General features: G+C 45.5%; 1 protein-coding gene across 2 annotated transcripts in view; it reads right to left on the bottom strand.

Annotated features, from left to right (window-relative positions):
• LOC118006684 (sorting nexin-18) overlaps positions 1-20,312 on the bottom strand; it is a 35,129-nt gene extending 14,817 nt beyond the window's left edge. The window contains exon 1 of one of the 2 annotated variants that reach the window (XM_034999439.1): positions 18,516-20,312. In XM_034999439.1, coding sequence (XP_034855330.1) covers positions 18,516-20,136 — 1,621 coding nt within the window. In that variant the 5' untranslated portion in view covers positions 20,137-20,312. The remainder of the gene's footprint in view (positions 1-18,515) is intronic. The other variant, XM_034999438.1, reaches the window with a different exon arrangement.
• Between the last annotated feature and the right edge of the window lie 2,104 nt (positions 20,313-22,416).

Below are 22,416 nucleotides of genomic sequence, written 5' to 3'. Positions count from 1 at the left end.
TTGTTTTGTTTTGTTTTAAAGATTTTATTTATTTGACAGAGAGAGAGACAGTGAGAGAGGGAACACAAGCAGGGGGAGTGGGAGAGGGAGAAGCAGGCTTCCCGCGGAGCAGGGAGACCAATGCGGGGCTCGATCCCAGGACCCTGGGACCATGACCTGAGCCGAAGGCAGACGCTCAGCGACTGAGCCACCCAGGCACCCCAACCATTTTGGTTTTAAATATTCATCTCACAACCCTCCAGCTAGCTTTTCCAAATACATTTTAACACATAGGAAGGGTTTAGCGTGATTTCTTTTTTGTGAGACAGACAAAGTCAAATTATTCAGTAAGCTAGTTATAGACGTTAACTGACCAGTTTACTTCCTAGGAGTAAACGGGAAAAAAGTGACATCTTTTGAACAGCTCAAGCTGTCCATCTGATCAAACCACAAGGGTGTTTCAACTCTTGGGGTGTGACAACTACTTTCTGAAGTTCCCCAGAAGCTTCCCTCTACCCTCTCTCCACCCACTGTGCTTCTAAACCCTGCATCCTGTCAAGAGGAACATGGGAACATAGTTCTCCAATAGAAATGGTATTACAAATACTGGTTGGATGTAAATGAAATAGTATCATTAGAACTAGAATTTGGGTTTTGTCATAAGCAGCTGTGTTCCCACAGTTGATTTGACAATTCTCAAACTGGGAATTATCTGTACATGTTTTTACATGTCACACATTTTCATATTTAAAATTTTAAATATCACAAGAAAGGTGGAGATAGCCAAATTTTCAATCCCGTTTAGCCTCTAAGGAGTGAGAGGCTGGAGAAAAAAAATATTGGGACAGAGTTACAACACTACACACTTGCTACTTTTAGGATGGCTTTAAAAATTAATTTATAGCTGCCTAAGAAGCAAGAGCAGAGGTTCCATGTAACCAGCTGCAGAGCTGTAACAAGGCATGACAGCATCATTTAAACATTCTCTCAGCTGCACTGTTTCTTACCAAATCCAAGAGGAGTGTAAATAAAAGTCAAAAACGTTGCCCAGAATCTAAAGAACAAAGGCAACACACATTTTTATCATGGAATAAATACAAAAACAGGCAAAGGTTTTCAAAATCTCTACGTTTTAAGTGGCTAATTTAGGAGGAATCTGCCTCCTGCCAGCCCCCTCCTCTCATAAACATCATCCTGCCACATTGCCTTCCAAACAGAAAAAGGAAATGAAAGAACACAGCAGAGAAATCACACCCGAAAGGTGATGGTCCAAAGTGGTCACTGCTGGATTAAACAAGAGCCCCCGCAATACTCATGGGTAAGGTAACGGTTTTAAAACCAAAGATAATTTAAAATAGGTGTGATGAGAAGGAAAAGCATTTTAGAATGGGAATATAAGTACACAACTATGAAACTGTTTATTGTGCTAACGGGCATACATTAGGTAGTTGCATCTGAAATAATGTATGAGCTGACTAAGATTTTATTATGAAAAGAAAGCATTGGCAAGTATTTAACTCTGAGATTAAATAAGAGGGACTGACAACAGTGAGAGCAGCGTGAGTGCACTCTTCTTCATAAAACAAACAGCCAAGAGAAGGGTAACATTTCTGGTTTAGAGGAAGAGAAACCTGTAAGAAGGTAACACATGAAACAGTGCAGCTTCCCCAAGTTACGCAAGAAAATACATTCTTCTACTTGAAGTACAGGAAAAAGTATGATTGAAAGTGAGGCAACATATTTCAAACATTCCCCATGACTGTTCCCAAACAGGCAAGAGTAACCCAGCTGCACCCCAGGACCCCAGGCTGAGTCCAGCACATTTCAGTTGCTTCTCTGCCTCAGGGATCTGTGGAAGGCCGCAGAAAGGACCAGAGAGATCGCCTCCCAAAAAGGCTTACAGGTTAAGAATGAACTTTGAGTTGGCCACTCAATTTACTAAATTAGCTGGGCGAATTATTAGAATCTCTCCCCAAAACAGAGTTCACTGAGGAACTAATAACCCTAACACTTTGTTCCAAAAGTAGGAGAAGGAACCCTGAGGGCTTTCTTCTCCTCACTCCAGCGCGGACAAGATAGCCACTGGAGAAGTCAGTAGGGCTGATTCTGAGAGTCTGACAAGGGTAGAGCTGGTTCCCAGAGTTCGCGTGTGTGTTGCTGTTGTTTTCTTAAGAGCTGAAAGGGCCTTAGAAGAAAGAGTTTCTGGTACAATTCTCGCAATCTTACAAGTAAGAGGCTAAGTGCCTTGTCCAAAGTGCCACAGTGCAGCGTTACGGTGGTGAGCATGCCTGCCTTTCAAAGTACCACAGCTGCTTCGTGACAAAGAGCCCCCCACCCCCACCTGCCAGCCAGTCCCACTACTTTCCATTTAACACTCCCTGCAGGGCCTCTGCCCCACTGTTGCTGAAGAGGGTCCCTCCCTATCCACAGTGGGAGCAGTAACACGAAAATTAAACCAGCATTTTCACCTGGCCTTAGGACCTGTTATCAACACAATCTCCTGCACTTCTCTGGCATTGTTAGTTGACTCTGCACATGCAAAATTCCTTCCTAACAGGTTCATTTTTATACTTGCTGCAATTGCCCAGGCTCAAAGAAAGGCACTCTGCCCCCTGCCTCATCACGACACCAAGCTCCACAGAACTCACGTCCGAAATTCAATCCCACCCCTCTTCTACATTGTCTTTGTATCTTTCCAATGCGAGCCATCTCACAGTTTTAAAGCATGCTCAGGCTGCAAAGAGCAAGCACGAAATAACTACGTCCTGGTTCATAATCCATATGTGCTCAATTTCCGAGGGATTACATCATGCATGTTTCCGAAGAATACAAAATAATTACAACTAAGGAATTTAATCATATGACAGGATTCATTCCTATTACAACTTTAAAGGACTCAAATTCATTTTATAGATTAATTATGATCCAGGAAGCCAGCACCATTTTCAAAAGCATCCTATTATTTACATAGCATTAAATTATTTCCATCAGTAAAAACTGTTCAAGAAGCATTTCGGTATCATTTTGGTTTTTGTAAAATGAGAGAGCAAAGGTCTGGTGTCATGTAGCCAATTAGCACATATCAAGAGCCCACTGGCAGCTAAACTAGGCGCACCAGCAAATGCAGTCACACTAAACCATATCAGTTCCTTCTGATTTACAGAGAGAATCACTTTCCTGGCCACTTCTGACCCAGCAAAAACGGGACAGGGGAAAAAAACCTCTCAAACGCTGTAATTTGCTTCAGGCATTTTAACCAGGGAGAGGCTTCAACTCAGTTGAAGAAGTTGCATGGCCTCCTTTCAGCTTCCCTCTTCATGTCCCTCTCTTCTGCCTCCTCAGGCCCCCCCCAGGGCTTGCTGGCTGCCCCATCGGCTCCCACCTCCAGCCAAGGCCAGTGTCAGCACCTGAACTTTGCCTTCCTTCCCTCAACCAAATCTCTTATGCTCAGTAGGTTCTGTCCCTCCCAGACCAATTACACAAAAGGTCTAGTCACTAAGCAACAGGGATCCAAAGGCTACATTTTCCCCCTTTAAAAAAAAAAAAAAAGCCCGCACTTTATTTAATTTTGAAATCATGAATGTGGCAAAAACATTAACTAGACTTTCTGTCTTCCCAGGGCCTTGTCCCAGAAAACCCGAAGCCATGGTGTGAGGGACAGAACAGGAGGTGGGCAGAAAGGCAACAGAGCTGAGTAGAAGTTGCCCGAGACTGCATGAGGCCTGTTTTTCTCCATTCCCTCCTACACATAAAACGTTGAAAGAAAATGCTAATTTGGTCAATGTGACCAATTTGCCCTTATCCTCTCATCACTGGTCCCCACACCCTCTGGCCCTGCTAACTCCCCATTAACCTCTGCCCCTCCCCTTTCCTTCCTCCCTTTCGGTCTCCACCCACCCACTGGTTGACTACTCTTTCCCCTCTCTGCTCCAGTATTTACTTTTCTATATTTTTCGAATAAAACATCTCAACAAAGGCCAACATCCACTTCACAGAGAGAGGCAGAACGGCTGTCCATCCAGGCAAAAGAGTCATATGTGAATCACACCTACTGTGTAAGCCTGTGCTCTGCACTTTATGTGTCTGATTTCCTTCTCTTTAACCTCAAAAGGAAAGGAATTACCACTCCCATTTTCAGAGGCAGAAAGCGAAGTTTAGGGTCGGTAAATCACTTTACTGAAGATGTCCGGCTGCATGGGAACCGGGTCTGCCCAGCTTCCCAACTCAGGTAGTTTAGTCCCTTTGTCCTTGGCCCAACTGAGGCCGCCCCACCCATCATGTCCAAGCCCCTCAGAGGAGCCCCAGTGCAAGGCACGAGGGCGGCACAACAACAGGCCCCCTGGGAAGCCTCATCTCGGGGATAAGCAAACCAAGAACCATCTCCGTCCAGGCTCTCAAATCTCTGTTCCTGCATCAAGTCATACCCCGTGGGCTCCGGTCTGGACCACATTAATAAACTCTGGGGGGTGCCCATAGGAATACTGAACTCAAGTCAGTGAAAGCAATTTTTTGAAGGGACTATAGGTCCCAAAAGTCAAGAACTATCAAAATTCAAAAGTAAAATTAATGTAAACTATACTTTCAATTCATAAATATAATAAATGGCAAAGAGAACTTTTGAGTAATTTTAAAAAGGAAGAGGGTCAGATACAAGGATAATAAACTGCAAAAAGAAAAAAAATATTGGTTGCTTGATGATGTAAAAATTAATCATTTAAAGAATTCAGGCCTCTAAGCCTGGTTGGGTCCTGAAGATAGAGTAAGTAGTAGTCTCATTCTATCTTAATGAAGCAACCCTTTCAGCTTCAATTCAGCAATCACCAGATGTGTAAGGGCAAGAATGACAGTATAAATGAAAGCCACTCACTTGAGTGTATCACATCTTACAACATTTGATTACTATTATTCACCATGCACATACATTCCCACACCTCACCTTGTTCCAAAAATGAAGAGAGAAACCATGTGATTCTATCTCTTGTGGCTTATTTGGCAGAATAGGCTGTTCTTTGCGAGGAAATTTTATATAAAGTTCCTTGTGTTTCGGCTTATACTGAATATTAAATATGTATTAAAGTTACTAGGGTGATAGAGTCAAAAGAACTCTGTAAACACAGTATGTTTTTACTTCAGAAGAGTCTGGTTACAAAGGTGAAAATGTTTATTTGCCTATGGCCGTGCAAATATAAAGACTTTAAAATTTGAGAACAGGAAAAAAGAAGCATGTATTGTTTCTTAAAGATTTTATACCTATAGAATCCTAATAAAATGAGGTAAGAAGGACATCTTTGGTAATCACGAACATACAATAAAACTTTTTAAAACAACCAATTTTGTAGAATAAAGTCCACATAATGGTTTAGATTCAGAGAACACACTTGATAACCTACAGTCTGTAGCTCACAATCCCTAATTTCCTAATTCTTTTAATTCTTTTGTAGGCTGACATATGTGCGTGGATATTGGTCTGTACCAATCAAGCAGCATTAGGGACACTGGCAAGCTGCCAGCGCTTTGGGTTCAGATGACCTCTGACACACAACAAAACCTATCTGAACCAAAGAGAAGAGTGAACTTTGGAAACTGCCTTTAATACTTTCTTTTTTCTTTCTAGGAAGATAAAGGGAGACCCGTGCTAAAACATCTAACAGAAGCTGCTAAACAGACAAGCCAAGCCGCTCTATCCAGGGCAGAAGGAGAGGGAAGTGGCACTTAGAGAAACTAGGGAGGCGTGAGCCACCCGCCCGAAGCCGGGTTCTGAACTGTATGAGTGCTTCTGACAGCACCACAGGTAACACGGTACTCAGAAGAGTATTTTCAAAGAATAGATCTCTTGCTTTCAAGTATTTTCCCCAAATAACGTCTTGTTTTTAACTTTAGAGTAATTGTAAACCCCAGTGTTATAAACTGCCACTTAAGCTATGGGGTGGGGGGAGTAACTGGTGAGGAGCACAGCATTTATCATCATCCTTGCTGCCACCCACTGTGGCCACTATGACTGTGTTAATGGAACAGGGTCACTATTGTCAATGGCTGTGTTAATGGAACAGGGTCACTTATGTCAAGGGGTTTTAAAGGTGGAGCTGGGAGGCCACGAAGGAGACGGGCCTTCCGTATGTCCTCAGGTCCTCACTGCATGGGGCCAAGAACTTGTGAACTGGGCCAAGAGACAAGTATCCCAAGGACTCAGCCCAAACCCCTGCAGCTTGCCAGTGAGACTTTGCTGGGTGACAGTCTTAGGAACCAATTATATTCAGCCCAGCCTTTGGTTTTCTGCCATCAACACCCATCGAAATTCTTTGTATGCAACATATACAACCATGCCCTTTTGATTCAAAAACCCTGGATTTTGTTCCCTGGGAGGCACTATTTGGGCTGCTGCCCAAATCTGTGTTCATAGAATTGTAATCCTGAGACCCCAAATAAATGCTTTTGTTTTTATTTCAGCTCGGTCTCTTTCTTCGGTTGACACCTAGTACTTCACAGCACTGTATGAGCACTAAACTCTGGGGACAATTCCTAAATCAGCTGTTTGAAACTTAAGAACACCTCTGACCCTGGGGTTTTCCTGCTTCCTCATACTGGCAGGGACCAGGTTTCCAGGGGTGATGAGTCTTTACTCCGGCTGCATCTGGGCTTCCTTGAACTAGACCATAAATAATCATCTAAAGACAAAACTAAGCACTTAGAAATATAACATTTTTAAAAAGATCTGAAACGTATGTCATAAAACAAAAAAACTCAGAGGACCCATGCGGACACCCATTTTTATTTAAAGATGTCTCACTGCAGACAATAGGTAGCTTTTATGATTTTCACAAATGTCAATATAACTAAATACAGTAAAGGCCCAGAAAATAGGATTTCTAAGGCTCCCTTCAGCCCCGTTCCTTATCTTTCCTTGTAATCCTGCTCCTCTTCTTAACTTCCCTATTTCTCTTCCTGGCATCACTACTTTCTGTCACCAAATTTAAAACGTGGAAGGTAACTCTAGACTCCTCAGGAGAGCCACTCCTCACCAAGTCTGGCCACTCTACTTGGCAGGTATCTCAAGTTCACCTGCTTACTTTCCAAAGCCACCCTCATGCCTAGATGACCTGGTCTACTCCAGCAGCCCTCTCATCTCTGCACTCAGCCAACAGGAAGAAGCTTCTGGAAGCCCTGGTCCCGGGGGCCAGGCTGCACATCAGTGAGGGATACTTCCAAGAGCCCGCAGTTAAATTTCTGTGGCTCACCTCCTGTCTGCAAAATGGGGATAATGTATTTACCTCAAAATCTCCTATGAGCTTTAAATGGATATAATGAATATAAACATGAAGCATCATGCCTGGCACATGGTAAGCCCTCAAAATGTTATTTTTACCATGATTCAGATGTCACTCTTCGGTTTCAGACCTTCAATAGCTGTCACTGTCCACAGAACAAAAAAAAAATTCTAGCAGGCACGCTACTTATTGCAGCATAACAAACATGGCTTTAAGTCAAGGCAAAAAATGAACTCATCTGGCTCTTCTTATTAGCTGTGCAATCCTGAAATTCACTTAACTTCCCAGGGTCTCAGTTTTCAAAGGTTATCACATGGGGATAATACCCCTTTGGGGAAGTTAATAGCTGTACTAGGTTGAATAGTATCCCCCCAAAATTCACATCCACCTACAGTCTGTGACTGTGACCTTAACTGGAAATAGTCTTTGCACATACAATTGGTTTAGGTGAGGTCATACTGGATTAGGATAGGCCCTAAATCCAGAATGACTAGTGTCCTTAAAAGAAGAGGAGAACATCAGGTGAAGATGGAGGCAGAGACTGGAGTGGCAAGTCCACAGGCCAAGAACAGCAAGGATGGCCGGCAGCCCCCCGAGGCTGGAAGGGGCTTGGGAGGATCTCCCCTAGACGCTTTATACGGAGCGTGGCTGTGCCGACACCTTCATTTCGAACTTCTAGCCTCCAGCACAGTAAGAGAAGAAATTTGGTTTTTAAGCCACCCAGCTTGTGGTAATTTGTTACAGCAGCCCCAGGGACCTAATACAATAGCTAATACTTAACGCTGCGAAGTATCTGGTACGCAAAATGATGACTCCATGTTATACACAGTATATATACACTGTGAAACTGCTACGGGTTACACAGGGAAGCTGGCGGGAACTGCACGCCCCCTGGCCGTAGAGGGCACATCATCAGGCCCGCTCCTAAGTGGAATCGGACACGGTGTATGTAGCTGCCACACGGTAAGGACGCTCAAGCAGAGCGATGGCCATCACTCCTCATACTCCAGCTCCCAAACCTGCTTGCCCTCCAAGTCAAGGGTAAACAAACACTTTCCTTACAGCTCAGATAGTAAATATTTGAAGTTTTGCATGTCAAGGCAAAACCGAGGCTTTTATACCCAGGAAAAATGTAGTAATTCAGAAATGTAAAAGCCACTCTTAGCTCAAGTGCTGTGAACAGGCACATGGGTGGGTTTGGCCTGCAGACCCCTGCTCTATCTCCCAGTATCTCTGTTGGTAACTCTAGTCTCTAGTTCGATGGTCATTTTATTCTCCTCCCTGTCCCTTACCTCACTCCTGTAGGCAAATACCTCTTCTGTCTTCCTCCTCCCCAACCCCACAGACACCGCCTCAGTTTAGGATTTCATGTCTTGCCTGAATAACTGCAAGAGCCTCCTATCTCACCTCACCCCGAGCCTCCCTTTACATCTGCCACTAGGACCTGTCCATCTAAAGTGCAGGCCTGAGCATGTCAATACCCTGTTTGATCTTCCATGATGCTGCCCTCCATCCCCTGCAGCAGCAGCTGTAAACCCAGTGGCACATCAAAATCCCGTGAGGAGCTCTTTCAAGAACACCAACGTATAGGCCACATGTCCCTAACATTCTGATTAGATAGAGGGGGGTGGCCCAACCTACAGCTGTAACCACTCGAGAGCTGAATCAGAAAAGCAGCCAGGATTTAATCCCTGATTTTTATACATGATTGATTCCCTCTGCCCAGAATGCCTTCCCCCATTCTGCCTGCCTAGACTTGCAATTTTTTTTCAAAAATCTTCTCAGAGTAAGACTGGGAGAAGCCACCCCTGAACTCTCTCCTCTCCCCATAGCTGATTACCCCCACTCTGGCCTATTTCACACCACGGCACATGCCCATGACTGCATGGACCACGCTGTATGGTGACAGCTACTCGCTTGTCAGCTGGTCTCACTGACCTGAGCACGGGGCATGCAGTGCACCAGCTATTATATGCTCATCCTAAAGCATTTCCAAGATCAAGAATGCACTTTCTGGGACGCCTGGGTGGCTCAGTCATTGGGCGTCTGCCTTCGGCTCGGGTCATGATCCCATCGAGCCCCACATCGGGCTCCCTGCTCAGTGGGAGGCCTGCTTCTCCCACTCCCACTCCCCCTGCTTGTGCTCCCTCTCTCGCTGTCTCTGTCAAATAAATAAAATCTTAAAAAAAAAAAAATGCACTTTATATTTTCCTCTAAAAAGTCAAAATATGACCATCTTTCAGAGGCAAAAAAACAAATGCTACCCACCCAAGCCCCTAACACAGCTGACAGTGACTCTCCATCCTCTGGACTCCCACACACTCTTACCAGAGGCACCAAGTTAAATCGACCTCCAATCTCCCAATTCTCTGTATAGACATCCTACTTCCGTTACAGAACTGAACCTTCCATGAGGGCAGGCACCTACCGCTCAACACCTAAGCTCAGTGCTTTGTGTATCCAAGTCATTCAAGAAGGTGAAATGTACTCTCTCTAGATCTTGTGCTTGGAATTCAGCAAAAGGGACTCCAATAAAAGATTATCATGAAAGTTTACCAAAGAGGAAAAAAGTGTATATACGCAAGTTTCAACATCAAGAATCAATATAGGGGCGCCTGGGTGGCTCAGTTGGTTAAGTGACTGCCTTCGGCTCAGGTCATGATCCTGGAGTCCCGGGATCGAGTCCCGCATCGGGCTCCCTGCTCGGCAGGGAGTCTGCTTCTCCCTCTGACCCTCCTCCCTCTCATGCTCTCTGTCTCAAATAAATAAATAAAATCTTTAAAAAAAAAAAAATAATCAATATAAAGTAAAATCATGAGTTACATAACATTAATTTTTCTGGCACATAAAATAAAACATTTTTAAACTTCCTCCCTTCTCCCCAATAAGTTTTGGAAAGTTACTTCATAGATATGTAAGTTTAAGACGTTTAAATCACTTTCACATTAATTAATGACTTCACCTATAAAATATATCCAGATCCTATCTTCATTGCCTATACTCTTTTATAAACTCTGGTATCCATCATATGAACAGAAAAGCACATTCTACAATAGAAGATATCTATTTCAAAATCAACAAGTACTCCATCGAGTGCCTACTTTTCTCATTCAACAGGCATTCCTTAAGCATTAACTGTGCACATTGCACATACAAAACAGTGGAGCTACATACTAGAGGAACATAAAAACATGACCCCCACACACTACCCAATAACCGAACAATGTACACTGTTTGGCACACCAGTGAGCATTCTACCAGCCATGACTACTTGGAAAGGACAGGGCTCCAAGTAGAAAACTCTGAGGAGGGAACTAGATCTAAGGCTTGACTGTCTGTGCATGTGTTGGGTGGGGGAGATGTCAACAGAATGCAGGAGCCCATCAATCTGAAAGGATGAAACTCAAGTCCTGATTCCCATTCCCACCTCTCTTCCACTCACAGCCTTCCTCATTTCAGTGGACGGAGACTCCATTTGTATTGCTGGTCAAGCCAAAAACTGCAGAGTTCCCCTTGATGACTCCTCTTCCTCTCGCATGCCCCATCTGATTCCCACCTGACGATTCTACCTTTAAAATATATCCAGACTGGGATTCCCTCCTCGCCATCTCCATTGTACCCACTCTAGTCCACACGTGCATGGTCTCTCACCTGGATTATTGGGGTAGTTTCCTACTGGCTCTCTGCTCCTACCTTTGGGACCCTACCTCCTCTCCATTCTATTGTCAACAGAGCAACTAGAGTAAGTCTGTTCAAAGGTCCAGATAGATGTCATTCCTTGGCTCAAAAGCTTGTCATGGCTCCCATCTCACTAGGACTTTTACTCTAGGTCTTGACAATGACCTACAAAGCCCTACTAATTGGACCTTCCAAGACCTCATCTCCTGCTCAGATCCTCTTAGCTCCAATCACCTGGCCTTCCACTGCCTGGCAGCACACACCCACCCTAGCACCTCTGCTCTCGCTCTCTCCTCTGCCTGAAAGCCTCTCCCCGCAGACACCGGTTTAGCTAACTCCCTCACCTCCTCCACACTTCCACTTAAATCTCACCTTCTTAACGAGACCTACGGTGATCATCCCTTTTCTTACTTCATTCTGTCTCCCCATGCCCACTTGTCCTGCTCCACATTTATGTTTTCCCCTACCACATACGTGATAATGTACTCATTGTGTTTCTCGCTGTGTCTCCGCCCTGCTCGAATGTAAGCTCCACGAGGGCGGTGATCTTTGTTTTGACCACTGATGCAACCCGAGCATCTTTAATAGTGCCCAATCTATAATGGGCACTTACATATTTGTTGAATAAAATCAGATTTATCTCTCAGAGGATCCACTGAATAAATCTAATGATCTTGGGTCTCCTCCCTAACTGCTGTCTCCCTCCCTGTCAAATAATACAAAGAATTTCTTTATCAGAAAAGTCCAATTATAGTGAGAGATTAAAAAAAAATCTAAGAAAAGGAGTAAAAATGACAAGTGAAGTTAACACTCATTCACACTCAAGTTTAATCAAGCTACAAACACAAGATTAACAATGCATGACTGTTTTCGGAGAGGAGACAGTATTTAGAGTTCAAAGTGAAGCACACTTTGTAGGAGGGAAAGCCCATCGCAATTTCTCTTTCTGGTGGCTCTCCTGGTGACAGCCCTCCTTTGGCTCGGAGGGAACTTCTCCAGCTGTCCGGCGCGCCTCAGCTTCCGGACACCGGGGAGCTCTCACCAGCGGCAGGAGGCCGGGTACCGTCAGCACTTTGACGATCACAGCACCTGGCGGGGTAAGCCCGCAATGCATGTTTGCTGATCTGAACCAAAAGTTCATGAATTTTCTTTCACATCAACTTGCCAGGTGCCAGTATCAACTGATAAAGGATGTTCATGCTCCCAGATGATAAAAATCACACAAGCAGATAGCAGGCTATTGAAACCAGCCTGAAACAATGTCTAAATGTTCATCGTATACTTTCCTATTTTATTTTCAATGTATGGATGTTGCTATTTTTTTTAAAAGTCAATCAACAAATGATACCTAGGAGATCATGAATCTCATATTTACAGATGAGGAAACTGAAGCTCAGAAATGTCAAAGTGATTTGTGCAGGGATACAAGTAATTTAGAGGAAGGGAACAGCTAGCTGACAAGCCCTTAATGTGAACAACACACCAGTGACTCTAAATAACACTGGCATTTATTTCTGCTACCATACTTCTGGTGTGCAGTACACACCAGCTGTGTTAAAATACAATATTTAACTGCTATACCAACCAATGACTTATTGGGTTTTTATACTTTTGCCTGCAGTTCTGGTGGCAGCAGGCTACCAGGATGGAAGATAAGATTACTGGAATTGTCTTTTAAAGAAGAGTGCTTCCTATTTTCAAATTATCTTTCTACTTTTCAAAATCAAGCATTTAGTGAGTAACTACTGAGAACCACAAGATTTAATCCTCAATGTGACCTTCTGAGGAAGCGTACCCACTTCACCAACAAAGAACCTGAGACTTGCCAAGGCTAAAATAACTTGCCCAAAGCTCCTCTCACAGCCGAACAGTGGTCCCCAGATTCCAGCGTGGCCCACAGTGAGGAGACTCTGAACATGGGGCTCTTGGTTTACCATGAACCCCCTTTGTTTGTGGGGCTAAGTTCCCTTGTCAGACCCAGGCCAGCCCCATCTCTTCTGCATCACCTTGGGAGGGCTCTCAGTGACCTGGCACCTGGCTTCTCTGCCACGAGTCCAAGAACTCAGTGAGGACCAGAGTCCTGCCCATCCCCCTCCACATGGGAATCTAGCCTGTGCTAAGTGAAGGGCGACAGATGGGACAGGTCCTCTGAGTACAGTCTCTCCAAACAAGAGCTAAGCATTACTGTGCCATTTTATTTGTGATAATCATTTAGTTTGTGGTATCACAAAGTTTCATAAATAGATGGCAAACTAAATCGAACTTCATATTAAACTTTGATTTTAAAACACTTTGAGACAATAAAGCAGTACCTTTTTTTCAGCCTGAAGAAAAAGAACATAATTTAAAGGAATTGTCATGTTTATAAGGGAATTGATACCTTCTCACAGAACTTCTTCTTTGTTTGGGTTCTGCCTTCCTGTTTGGAAATCCTAAGATGACCAGACAGGAACCTGTGGGATGACATTTCCCAATACAGAGGGAAATCCAACTGAGCCCAAGAATTATCTGAAGAACATGAGTGGGAGCGTAGGTACCTGCCTCCTTTTGATTCTGCTGTGATCAGTCTAACAGGCTATGATTCCCCAGTGTGATTTCCAGAAGGACTCCTAGCTCAAAAAAGAAGTCTGAGAAACCAATGACAGTGTGATATGAGCAGTATCCCCACCTAGCTTCGTGATCAAGACCTTCTGTGGCTGGTCACATTGACGTTTTACCAAAAGAACTCAGTCATCTCTTTCAAAAGCCCCAAAGGTAAACCTCCTTTTCATTAAGAAAATACAGATAGGGACAAAGGTTACAGCTAGAACTGAAGTCTCCTTAAAAAACAGCTGGAGGTGGAAGTAGGGGAAAGGAGAAACGGATTCAATTAAAATGGAGCTAAAACAAAACAGAACAAAAAATGAACGACCTCAATTTCTAGCCCAGAAGTTTCAAAATAAGGATGAGTTTGTAAACAGCCCACTTATTAGACCTTTTCTCTGTATTCCTGGCACCACCCTCTCAGGTCTATTTTTAGTCACAGGAGAATGGGGAGCAGACAGGGAAGGGCTAACTGTGGCCCAGTCTTACCTTAGAGGCCCTTGCCAGGACTCTAGCTATCTTTAATTAATGTCTGAGGGACATAAGACGGACCCTGCATGTGGTAAAAGGAAGCACAATGGTGAAACTGTACCCCGGAGAACTGACAAGCCCATGACTGGTGTACCATTCCTGAGGTCCCAGGGCTGTGTTTTGTTGAAAAGAAGCCTCCATCTGGAACGTTTACAGAAGGCAATGTGGACACCCTGCATATTTAATTTAGGAGTACAGAAAACAGGACTGCCGGTCTGTTTGTTTACCTAGTTCTGCCACCCTGCTTCACAGACTCACGCTACATTTTATCAACAAATCACTTTTCCTGTACCTTGTACCTTTTCTCAGGAATAAAGAAATTTCCTTTTAAGTGACTCCCTCCTGCTATCCAGTCCACATTCCTAAATAAAGATGAAACCAACATTTCTCATCACCCCACATTTACAGTCTTTCCCTTTCACGATACCCCCGGGAAATAAGCCTAATGCTTTTAAACCACAACAACTCACTGCCATCCAGATTAAGCTTTATTAAATATTAGAGATTAATCATATCTTTGGAAACAGAACCGAATAAGCTAAGAAACTGATAGTGAAATCGATTCTATATACTACCCCAAACTGGCCACCATCAGCATTCTAAAGGCATACCCCAGGCAAGGATGATAAATGGGAGGAGATAAAACGCTACCATTTCAAAAAAAGAAAATCAGACCACAGGGTTACAAAGCTCGGCAGTGACAGACATGTGACTAGTCAGGAATCAACGAGCCGCCTGTGAACAAAGAATTTAAGGGACTCCTGTTAAGACAGAGCAAAGTATGAATAAAATTCAAACAGCTTCTGAATTCCCATCTACTATACTTCAGCCTACAGCAAACTGCCTTCTTCCTACACTCAACTCCATTAACCAAAATAGGTCTGTTTATCTAAGACTCCATGAGTTGATGAAAAAAATTAGAATTCCAGAATTCTCTTTTCGCTAAAGAAACCATACGGCTTTCTTTGCTTCTGCAGAAAGTACTTACACTAAAACCATTATTAAGTTTAAGCGATGGTTTTAGTACTAAGTATAGTCAGAAAAATGCCAGTCGACCACATTTAAGGGCATTTGAGTTTTCCACCCTCATTCTGGAGCTGGTTCCTCACCAGTCTCAGATGTCCATTCTGAAACCAGTTGTATTTTCTGAATGAACGATGAAGGCAGGATGCAAAGCAGATGAACATCCTCACACCGCAGCAATATTACTCACTGGGTGAGTGCCTGGGATGTTCTGTAGAGAGGGGTCTGGCAGGGCCTGCTTCCCCTCCCGGTTTTTATTACTTAAGCCCATGCGGAAAGGAGGGGATGCCATGAGATGACCAAGTGACAAGAAGACTATCTGGAGAGTATGTGCAAAGATTATCAACTGCTGGAGAAACCTGAAAGGACTGAAAGACTATGGCAGCACAGCACCATCCCATAGAACCCTCAGCAGTGATGAAATGGTCTCTATCTGTTGTCCAACTGGTAGCCACTAGCTACAAAGCACATGAAATACAGCTAGTGTGAATAAGGAACTGGATTACATTATTTTACTTTAATTAACTTATATTTAAATAGTCAGATGTGGCTCACAGACCCAGCACCGAAAAGCACAGGTTTAGAACACTGGAAAAGCTGACCACAGCAGTCTCCCGGATAAGAAAAAAGCTCAGAGGAGACTAATGTTCCTGTCCTTTCCCCTAGGAATTAAGGGGGAAAAAACTTAATTAACTCCCCTTCTTAACTGTGTTAGTCATTGAAAAGCACATTCTAATCATTTCTGTCTCATCTGAATGTGGACCTAACATCTGATTAGAACACATCAAACGTAGAAGTACTAAAACTGTTTTTTCTCTTCCTGTAAACAATGACAACTTAAGAGTTGAAATAATTATTTTGAATTTTTAAATTTCTCCCTAAACTGAAATGTAAACTTTGAACCAAATACTTAAAAGATAGCTTAAGCTGCTTAAAGATTTTTTAACGTTTTTTTCTTCTTTTTATTCTCCTCTCAGAAGTCACAGTAAAATCTTTCATGTGATTACACTTTGAGACCTTAGAGGAAAAAAACAACCTGTCAACAAAATCCCCAAGTGCTCAGACTAAAAAAGATTCATTCCAATAGCAACTGTGTAGTTAAGTTGGGGGGGCGGGGGGAGCTGCTCTTCACAACCACAAGTTCTGAATATTTAGAACATGTTCAAAAAGCTTTAGCACAACTTATGAAATTTGTCTCATCTGTATTCCTAAAAATCGCCAACACTAGCATCCTTGATAAAAACTGGTTGCAAGCAAATGCTTTTATCCTTATGCGTTGCACACTATAGCTTTAAATGGCAAGTACATTCTAAAGACGTCATCTAGGGACACTCACTCCCTGTACATTATATACCAAGGCTACAGCAGAAAGAAACTATACTTAATATTAACTGATTTTCTTTCCGAACTTCCTAAAGATTATGTTTAGTGCCCTTGAATCTGTTTAAACAACATAAAATGGTACTGGTTTTAATGAAGTTTTTCAAATCCCAAGAAACTGAATACAATTTTAGTTCTAGGATTTAAAAAAAAAAAAAAAAGCAAACTACACAGTTTAATAAACTACAAAAACTACTGCTGTAAACTCAAAATCAACCTTAGAACAAACACCATACCTTTTCTAATAAATAGTTCCAATAGCAGGACACTTGACAAAGCTGTGTGTGGTCTGAGTGACGGTAAAGTCAGTGAATGAACTGAGGCCACCCTGTAGTAGCCAGTCACCTGTCTCTCTCTGCCTGCAGAGGTCTGTCCTTGACTCCACCCTTTCTACTTTTACCAACCATTTGCATAAACTCACAAAATACATAAAAAGGCAGCATGGTTCCAGGTTGATATAACACATGGTATTTAAATTTAAGGTCTTGCATTAAAGTCTCAAAGAGTCAGTCCCACTGGCACCAGCCAAAAAGTCAAGGAGTCACGGCAATTTACACACAAAAAGGCATGAGGAATGTAGATGCAGGTTCAGTATGGTTGCTCAAACAGCTATTGAATCTCAGGCTGCATTTACAAAATGTAAATTGCCAAAAAAGTTACTATTTTCTACCAAAATTAGTAATGCAGATGCTTCGGGATACTGCATTTTAGCAGGGCCAACAACACATTCAAGGCTTTGGAAGGACCCCCCCTTTGGGGAGTAAGAAGACTAGTCACACACTTGAAAGGGGGAGGAAAGCAGCAGAGGGAAGGGAAGGAAGCAAGACTGCTGTCTCCCAAAGTGTAAAGGGCTAACGTGTGGATGAGGAATAGACTTACTTTGTGTGGTTCCAGGGAACAGAATGACAAACGAGAGAGGCAAATTTTAGTTCAGTGCAAGGAAGACTATGTCAAAGTTCAGGGTTGTTCATAATTGGACCGGCCCCTCTAGAAAGGCAGTGAGCACCTCCTTATTGAAGGCCAAACCTCATGACTCAAAAGACGTTTCCATCATCACAGAAGTTAGATTAGGTAACTCCCTCCCTCCCCCCGCCACATCCGCCACACTGAACAGGAGACATTCACAGGCAAGACCACCTCCCTAAAGTCCTTCGCCTCCCCGTCCTCTCACTCCAGGCTTTACTGCTCTAATTTATTTTCTAAGAAAAAAAAAAAATCTGCAAAGGTTAGTGCTTTAACAAAAGTTAGGGACACTAACAACTAATAATGAAACAAGCTGACAGTTGGGCAGCTAACTACTGGAATACCAGAAGCAATGCCCTCAGACATAATACTCAGATTTTGTGCATTCTTTGTAGTTCCCCTACATCATTTTCCTAAATAATACTCTTTAAATTCAGTGGGTTAATAGACTCCAAACTCAAAATGACTGAGATTAAAGAGATTATTTTTCTTAAAACTTCTTGAAATTAGAGTGAGCCTTTTACCTCATTCTACAAAGGTTGCAAGCAAGAAGCCTATGCAGGACATTCCTAAACTGCCCTGGCTAGAACCTCAGAGAATTGATTCTAATTCCTCAACCAAACCAGGGATTGAGAGGTGTGGAAGGTAGAAGCGGACTTACCTTTACTTGCAGATATCCGTCCTTCCCCATTATTTCCGTGCTTCCTTAAACCCATCACTAAGTGACCCCACAGTGTTCAAATGGATGCCTAACAGGGTTTGGGTCCTCTTCTAATTCTACCCTAGGCACAAGATTACAGATCCCAGAAGCTCATCACCCAACTATTCAAACTCTAAAATGATAGCACTGTCCTAAGAAGTACTCTCAGAACTTTCTCTGAGGAGTACCCACTCCCTGTCTGGAAATACTTTACGGAGGCAGCTACCGGCCCGCAATCCATCATATACTCAGAAAAACAGGCCAGCTGTCCACTTGATTGGACAGGGAATCCCTGCTTGATTCCCAACCTCTCCGGCACTAGTCTGAAACAGATTATGGTATTTCTGTCCGAATCATCCCTTTCAGCCTCAACAACATATTCCAGACCATCTGCTCTAATGGCCAGGCTTTACCTTTCTGAACGTGAATGATGTCGGGGAAGTTGGCCAGGTGCCCCTGATACAGCGCTAACAGGTCCATGACGGGGTCCAGGTCCTGCCTGGGCTGCTCGGCAAAGAGCTCGCCGATGGCGTCGTAGGCATCTCCGGTGAAGGCGATGGCCTGGTTCAGGCCGGCCGAGAAGGCCTGCTGGTCCAGCTCAAAGGCCTGGCTGAGGCCGCGGAAGGACTGGCCCACCTTCTGATACTCCTTCTTGAAGCCCGTCACCTGCTTGCGCGCGAACTCGTTGGCCGTGTGGTTGAGCTGCAGCGCGCTGTCGTCCATCTTCTTGGTGAAGCACTTGAAGCCGTCGATCTTGCTCTCCACCTCCTGCAGGTCGAGGGCGGCGGCGGGGGGCGTGCTCAGGGTCAGGAAGAAGTTGGCGCCCACCATCTCATCTTTCTCGGCCTTCCGCTTGCCCTGTTTCCAGGCCTTCTCGTCCGTGCTGCTGGGGCAGGTCAGGAAGTGCTGGAAGACGTCGCACTGCGCCAGCACCGGGTGGCTGGCCATGTGGTTCATCCACCAGATCAGGCCCTTCCTGCGTTTGGAGATGAAGTCCTCCTCGAAGCGGCCAGTGGCCTGTTTCTCGGGCAGGTGGGGCACCGAGATGACGGGGAACTTCTCGGCCAGGCGCGCGTACAGCCAGTCGAAGTGCTTGTAGCGCCGGTGTACCGGCACCTGCGTGTGCGTGGGGACCAGCTTGTAGGAGATGTAGCTCTTCATGCCCTTGAACTTGGTCTGTTTGGTGGGATCGTCGATGGTGCACTGGAAGGGGTAAGGGTTCTCCTGCCATTCGGGGCCGTAGGGCCCCAGCACCACGCACAACTTGTCCCCATCCTTCACGAAGCCAGACGCTTCACCCAGCACGAAGGCCTCGCCGCCCGACTTGACGAAGGTGGAGAAGCGGTTGAGGTTGCGGCTTACGGTGGCCGAGCTCTTGGCCCCCGACGGGTGGTGCTGCGCGGGCGCCGAGCCGCCGCGGGAGCCCAGCGACAGGTCGGAGCGCGTGGACAGACGGTAGCGGCCGGCCGCGCCGCCTACGGACGAGGAGCCGTCGAGGTCCGGGTACGCGCCGCTGCCCAGCGCGCCCGGCTCATCGGCCACCGTGGAGCTGTCGTCCCACTCGTCGTCCCAGTCATCGTCGCTGCCCTGGCTGGCCTGGTAGCCGCCGCCGTAGAGCTGCTGAGGCGACGGCTGCAGGGCGCCCCCGCCGTACGGGAAGCCCGCGGCCGGCGGCTGGAAGGTGCTCGGCGGAGGCGCCTGCTGCGGTTGCAGCAAGGGCTGGAAGGCATCGGGCGGCGGCTTGAAGGAGGCGGGCGGCGCGGCGGGCAGGGGCTCGAAGCCGCCAGGCGGGACGTTGGCGTAGCGAGCCGGGGCTCCCGGGCCGCAGTCGCCCGCCGGGCCGGACTCGGGGGCGCGAATCACCTGCACGTACGAGGCCGGGAAGAGGCCACGGTCGCCACGGCTGTTGACCCCCTCGAGCCAGCCCTCGATGTCCTGTTCGCTGCACAGGCTCAGCACCTCGTGCTCCCGCAGCGAGATCTCCCCCGGGTTCTCCGACCTAAAGTCGTACAGCGCCCGGGCGCGCAGCGCCATGGTCCCGGCTCCCCGGCGGGCGGCCCCCGACTCCCTACGCCGCGAGCCCGGGGCCCGCCCGAGGGGTCCGCGGTGTCGCCCGCGCCCCGGCTCGCGGAACGGAGCCCAAAAGACAGCGCACAGCCCCGCGCCCCGGCCCGCCGGTCGCGCCCTCCGCGCCGCTCGGCTCGCAGCGCCGACTGCCGCGCTGGGCCGCCGCCGCCGCCGCCGCCGGCCGGGGGCGGGACCCGCGGCCTCCCACGTCCCCAGCAGCGCTAATCCACGGCCGAGAGCCGCGCGCCAGGCGAGAGCAAGCGATGGCCGAGCCGCCCGCACCCGCCGGCGGGGCCCACTCCGCGGCCGCCACTGCCCCCTCCAGGCCGGCGCCGCGTCGTCAGGCGCCGGGTGAAGGTTTCCACTCAGAAGTGAATTGTGTGAGAATTGGTCAGGCTCTTAGGTTAAAAAACGTATCCTAGAGAGTAAATTAATATTCGCATTCCTGACAAACGTTCCTACTCTGAGCGCTCGGTGAATGCTTCTAACCACACCTCTAATAAAGGATTTTCAGTGACTATTAGCGACTGCGCCAAGAAGAAAAACAAGATGCCTGTGCCGGGCGCTGTCCGCTCCCTTTCATCTTCCACCCGCCGGAACCTTCTGGCAAGAAGGGGAGGAGGACGACTCGAGCAAAGTAAGGAAGGTGTTGTGTTTGACAAGTTAAGAGGCTAAGGGTGGTAGAGAGGGTGGGAAGAGAGGCGTCGGTGTAGGAGAGTTTACAGTAAAGTAAGTGGGCACGGAGAGCTGGCATTTTGCGTGTGTCCCTTCTCCTCCCCGAGGCACAGGTAGTGCAGTGGACGAGAGAGAGCTTACGCTTCGGAGTCAGGCTGCTGGGTCCGAATCTGATTTCTGACACCACCTAGCTTATGACCTTGAGCAAGTCACTTACCGTACCTCCCTCCTAGGGTTGTTGTGGGGATTCGATAATCATGTAGTCCCTACTTTACAGATGAGGAAAATGAAACAGAGAGATTAATATATGGCAAGTACTCTACATGGGGAGTACAGTTCAGGTGTTTGCTGCCCCTGTTGCTAATGTTACTGTTATTTGGGAAAGCAAAAGTCCTGTCCTCCTACATAAAGAGAATAGGGATCCTAAAATCACAGTGTCAGGGCATGTGCACCAGAAAGGACCTCCGTGTTCACACCCCGACTCCTAATCTGAGATCAGTGACCATCTCTCTCCATTCATCTTTGTCTCACTCAAGTTATATTATCTTTAAGATTAGTAGATTTGAAAAAAAATAACTTCCTGAAATATTCATCAACTCCAATCTCCAAAGTTGCCTTGCTTCACATCTTTTCTTTCAGTGTGTAATTTACCCCAAGCTTTTTCTTCTCATAATTATTAAGTCTAGCCTAATTATTCCTTTGAAGACACCTCTAATTGGGATTCACAATTCATATGTCATTAATTTCCGTCTGTCCTCTGACCCTTTTCAAGCAAATCTGGGAAACAGTCCAGAAGAATTTACAATTATTCTAAGGAAGGGCTGTGGTATTCTAAGCATCTTGCACAAAACCACGAACCTAGTATACCAGAATTACTCCCACAATGTTTATCCCTAATGCAAAAACCTTAATTCAATTCTGTAAGCAAATTCTGAATTACAACATATTTAGCTGAAAATTCTGGGTCAGAATCCTTCTTACAGTAAGCAACAGAGGTCACTGAATTTCAATGTCAACAATTTATGTGGTCAGAAACATGAAGTCAACATTTATGAAACATCTAGAATACAATTGATTTCGCTTCTTAACTATGAGAAGATAACCTAGAATATTTAGGATAAATACATTGAATTTCACCCTTACTATTCATTTGGTAGTTACTTTTTTAGGTTAAAGGGTTAACTAAAGTAACATGAGACTTGCAGTGCTTCAGGTTTTGAAACAGACTAAAAATCTATTTCAGGTATGGAAATTCCAGGAATTTGAGGTGATGGCTTTTACAGACAGGTTGGGCTGCTCCTTAGAAACAGTGGTTGAGGAACTACTGGACGTCAGAGGTTGTTTGCAGTACCAATGCACATGCAGGTGTTCAGTTTGTAGGAGTCGGTGGGAGGCCAGGCATCAGGCTTGGTGAAGGACAGGGTCCAGCTATCCATGGTGCCTGGCTGTATGGCACCTGGGTGGCTGGAAATGCCCTTTAGGGACTTGGATATTTTTTAAAATGTGCTCAAGTATTAGAAATTGGTAACTGTTCACTCAGGGACGTAGATAAACACATTTTTAAAAGATTTC

The sequence above is a fragment of the Mirounga leonina genome, unplaced genomic scaffold (genome assembly GCF_011800145.1).
Source record: "Mirounga leonina isolate KUSES-001 unplaced genomic scaffold, KU_Mleo_1.0 Mir_98, whole genome shotgun sequence".
Taxonomy (NCBI): domain Eukaryota; kingdom Metazoa; phylum Chordata; class Mammalia; order Carnivora; family Phocidae; genus Mirounga; species Mirounga leonina.
The sequence above is the reverse complement of the archived record's forward strand: the minus strand, read 5'-3'. Positions and strand labels throughout refer to the sequence as shown.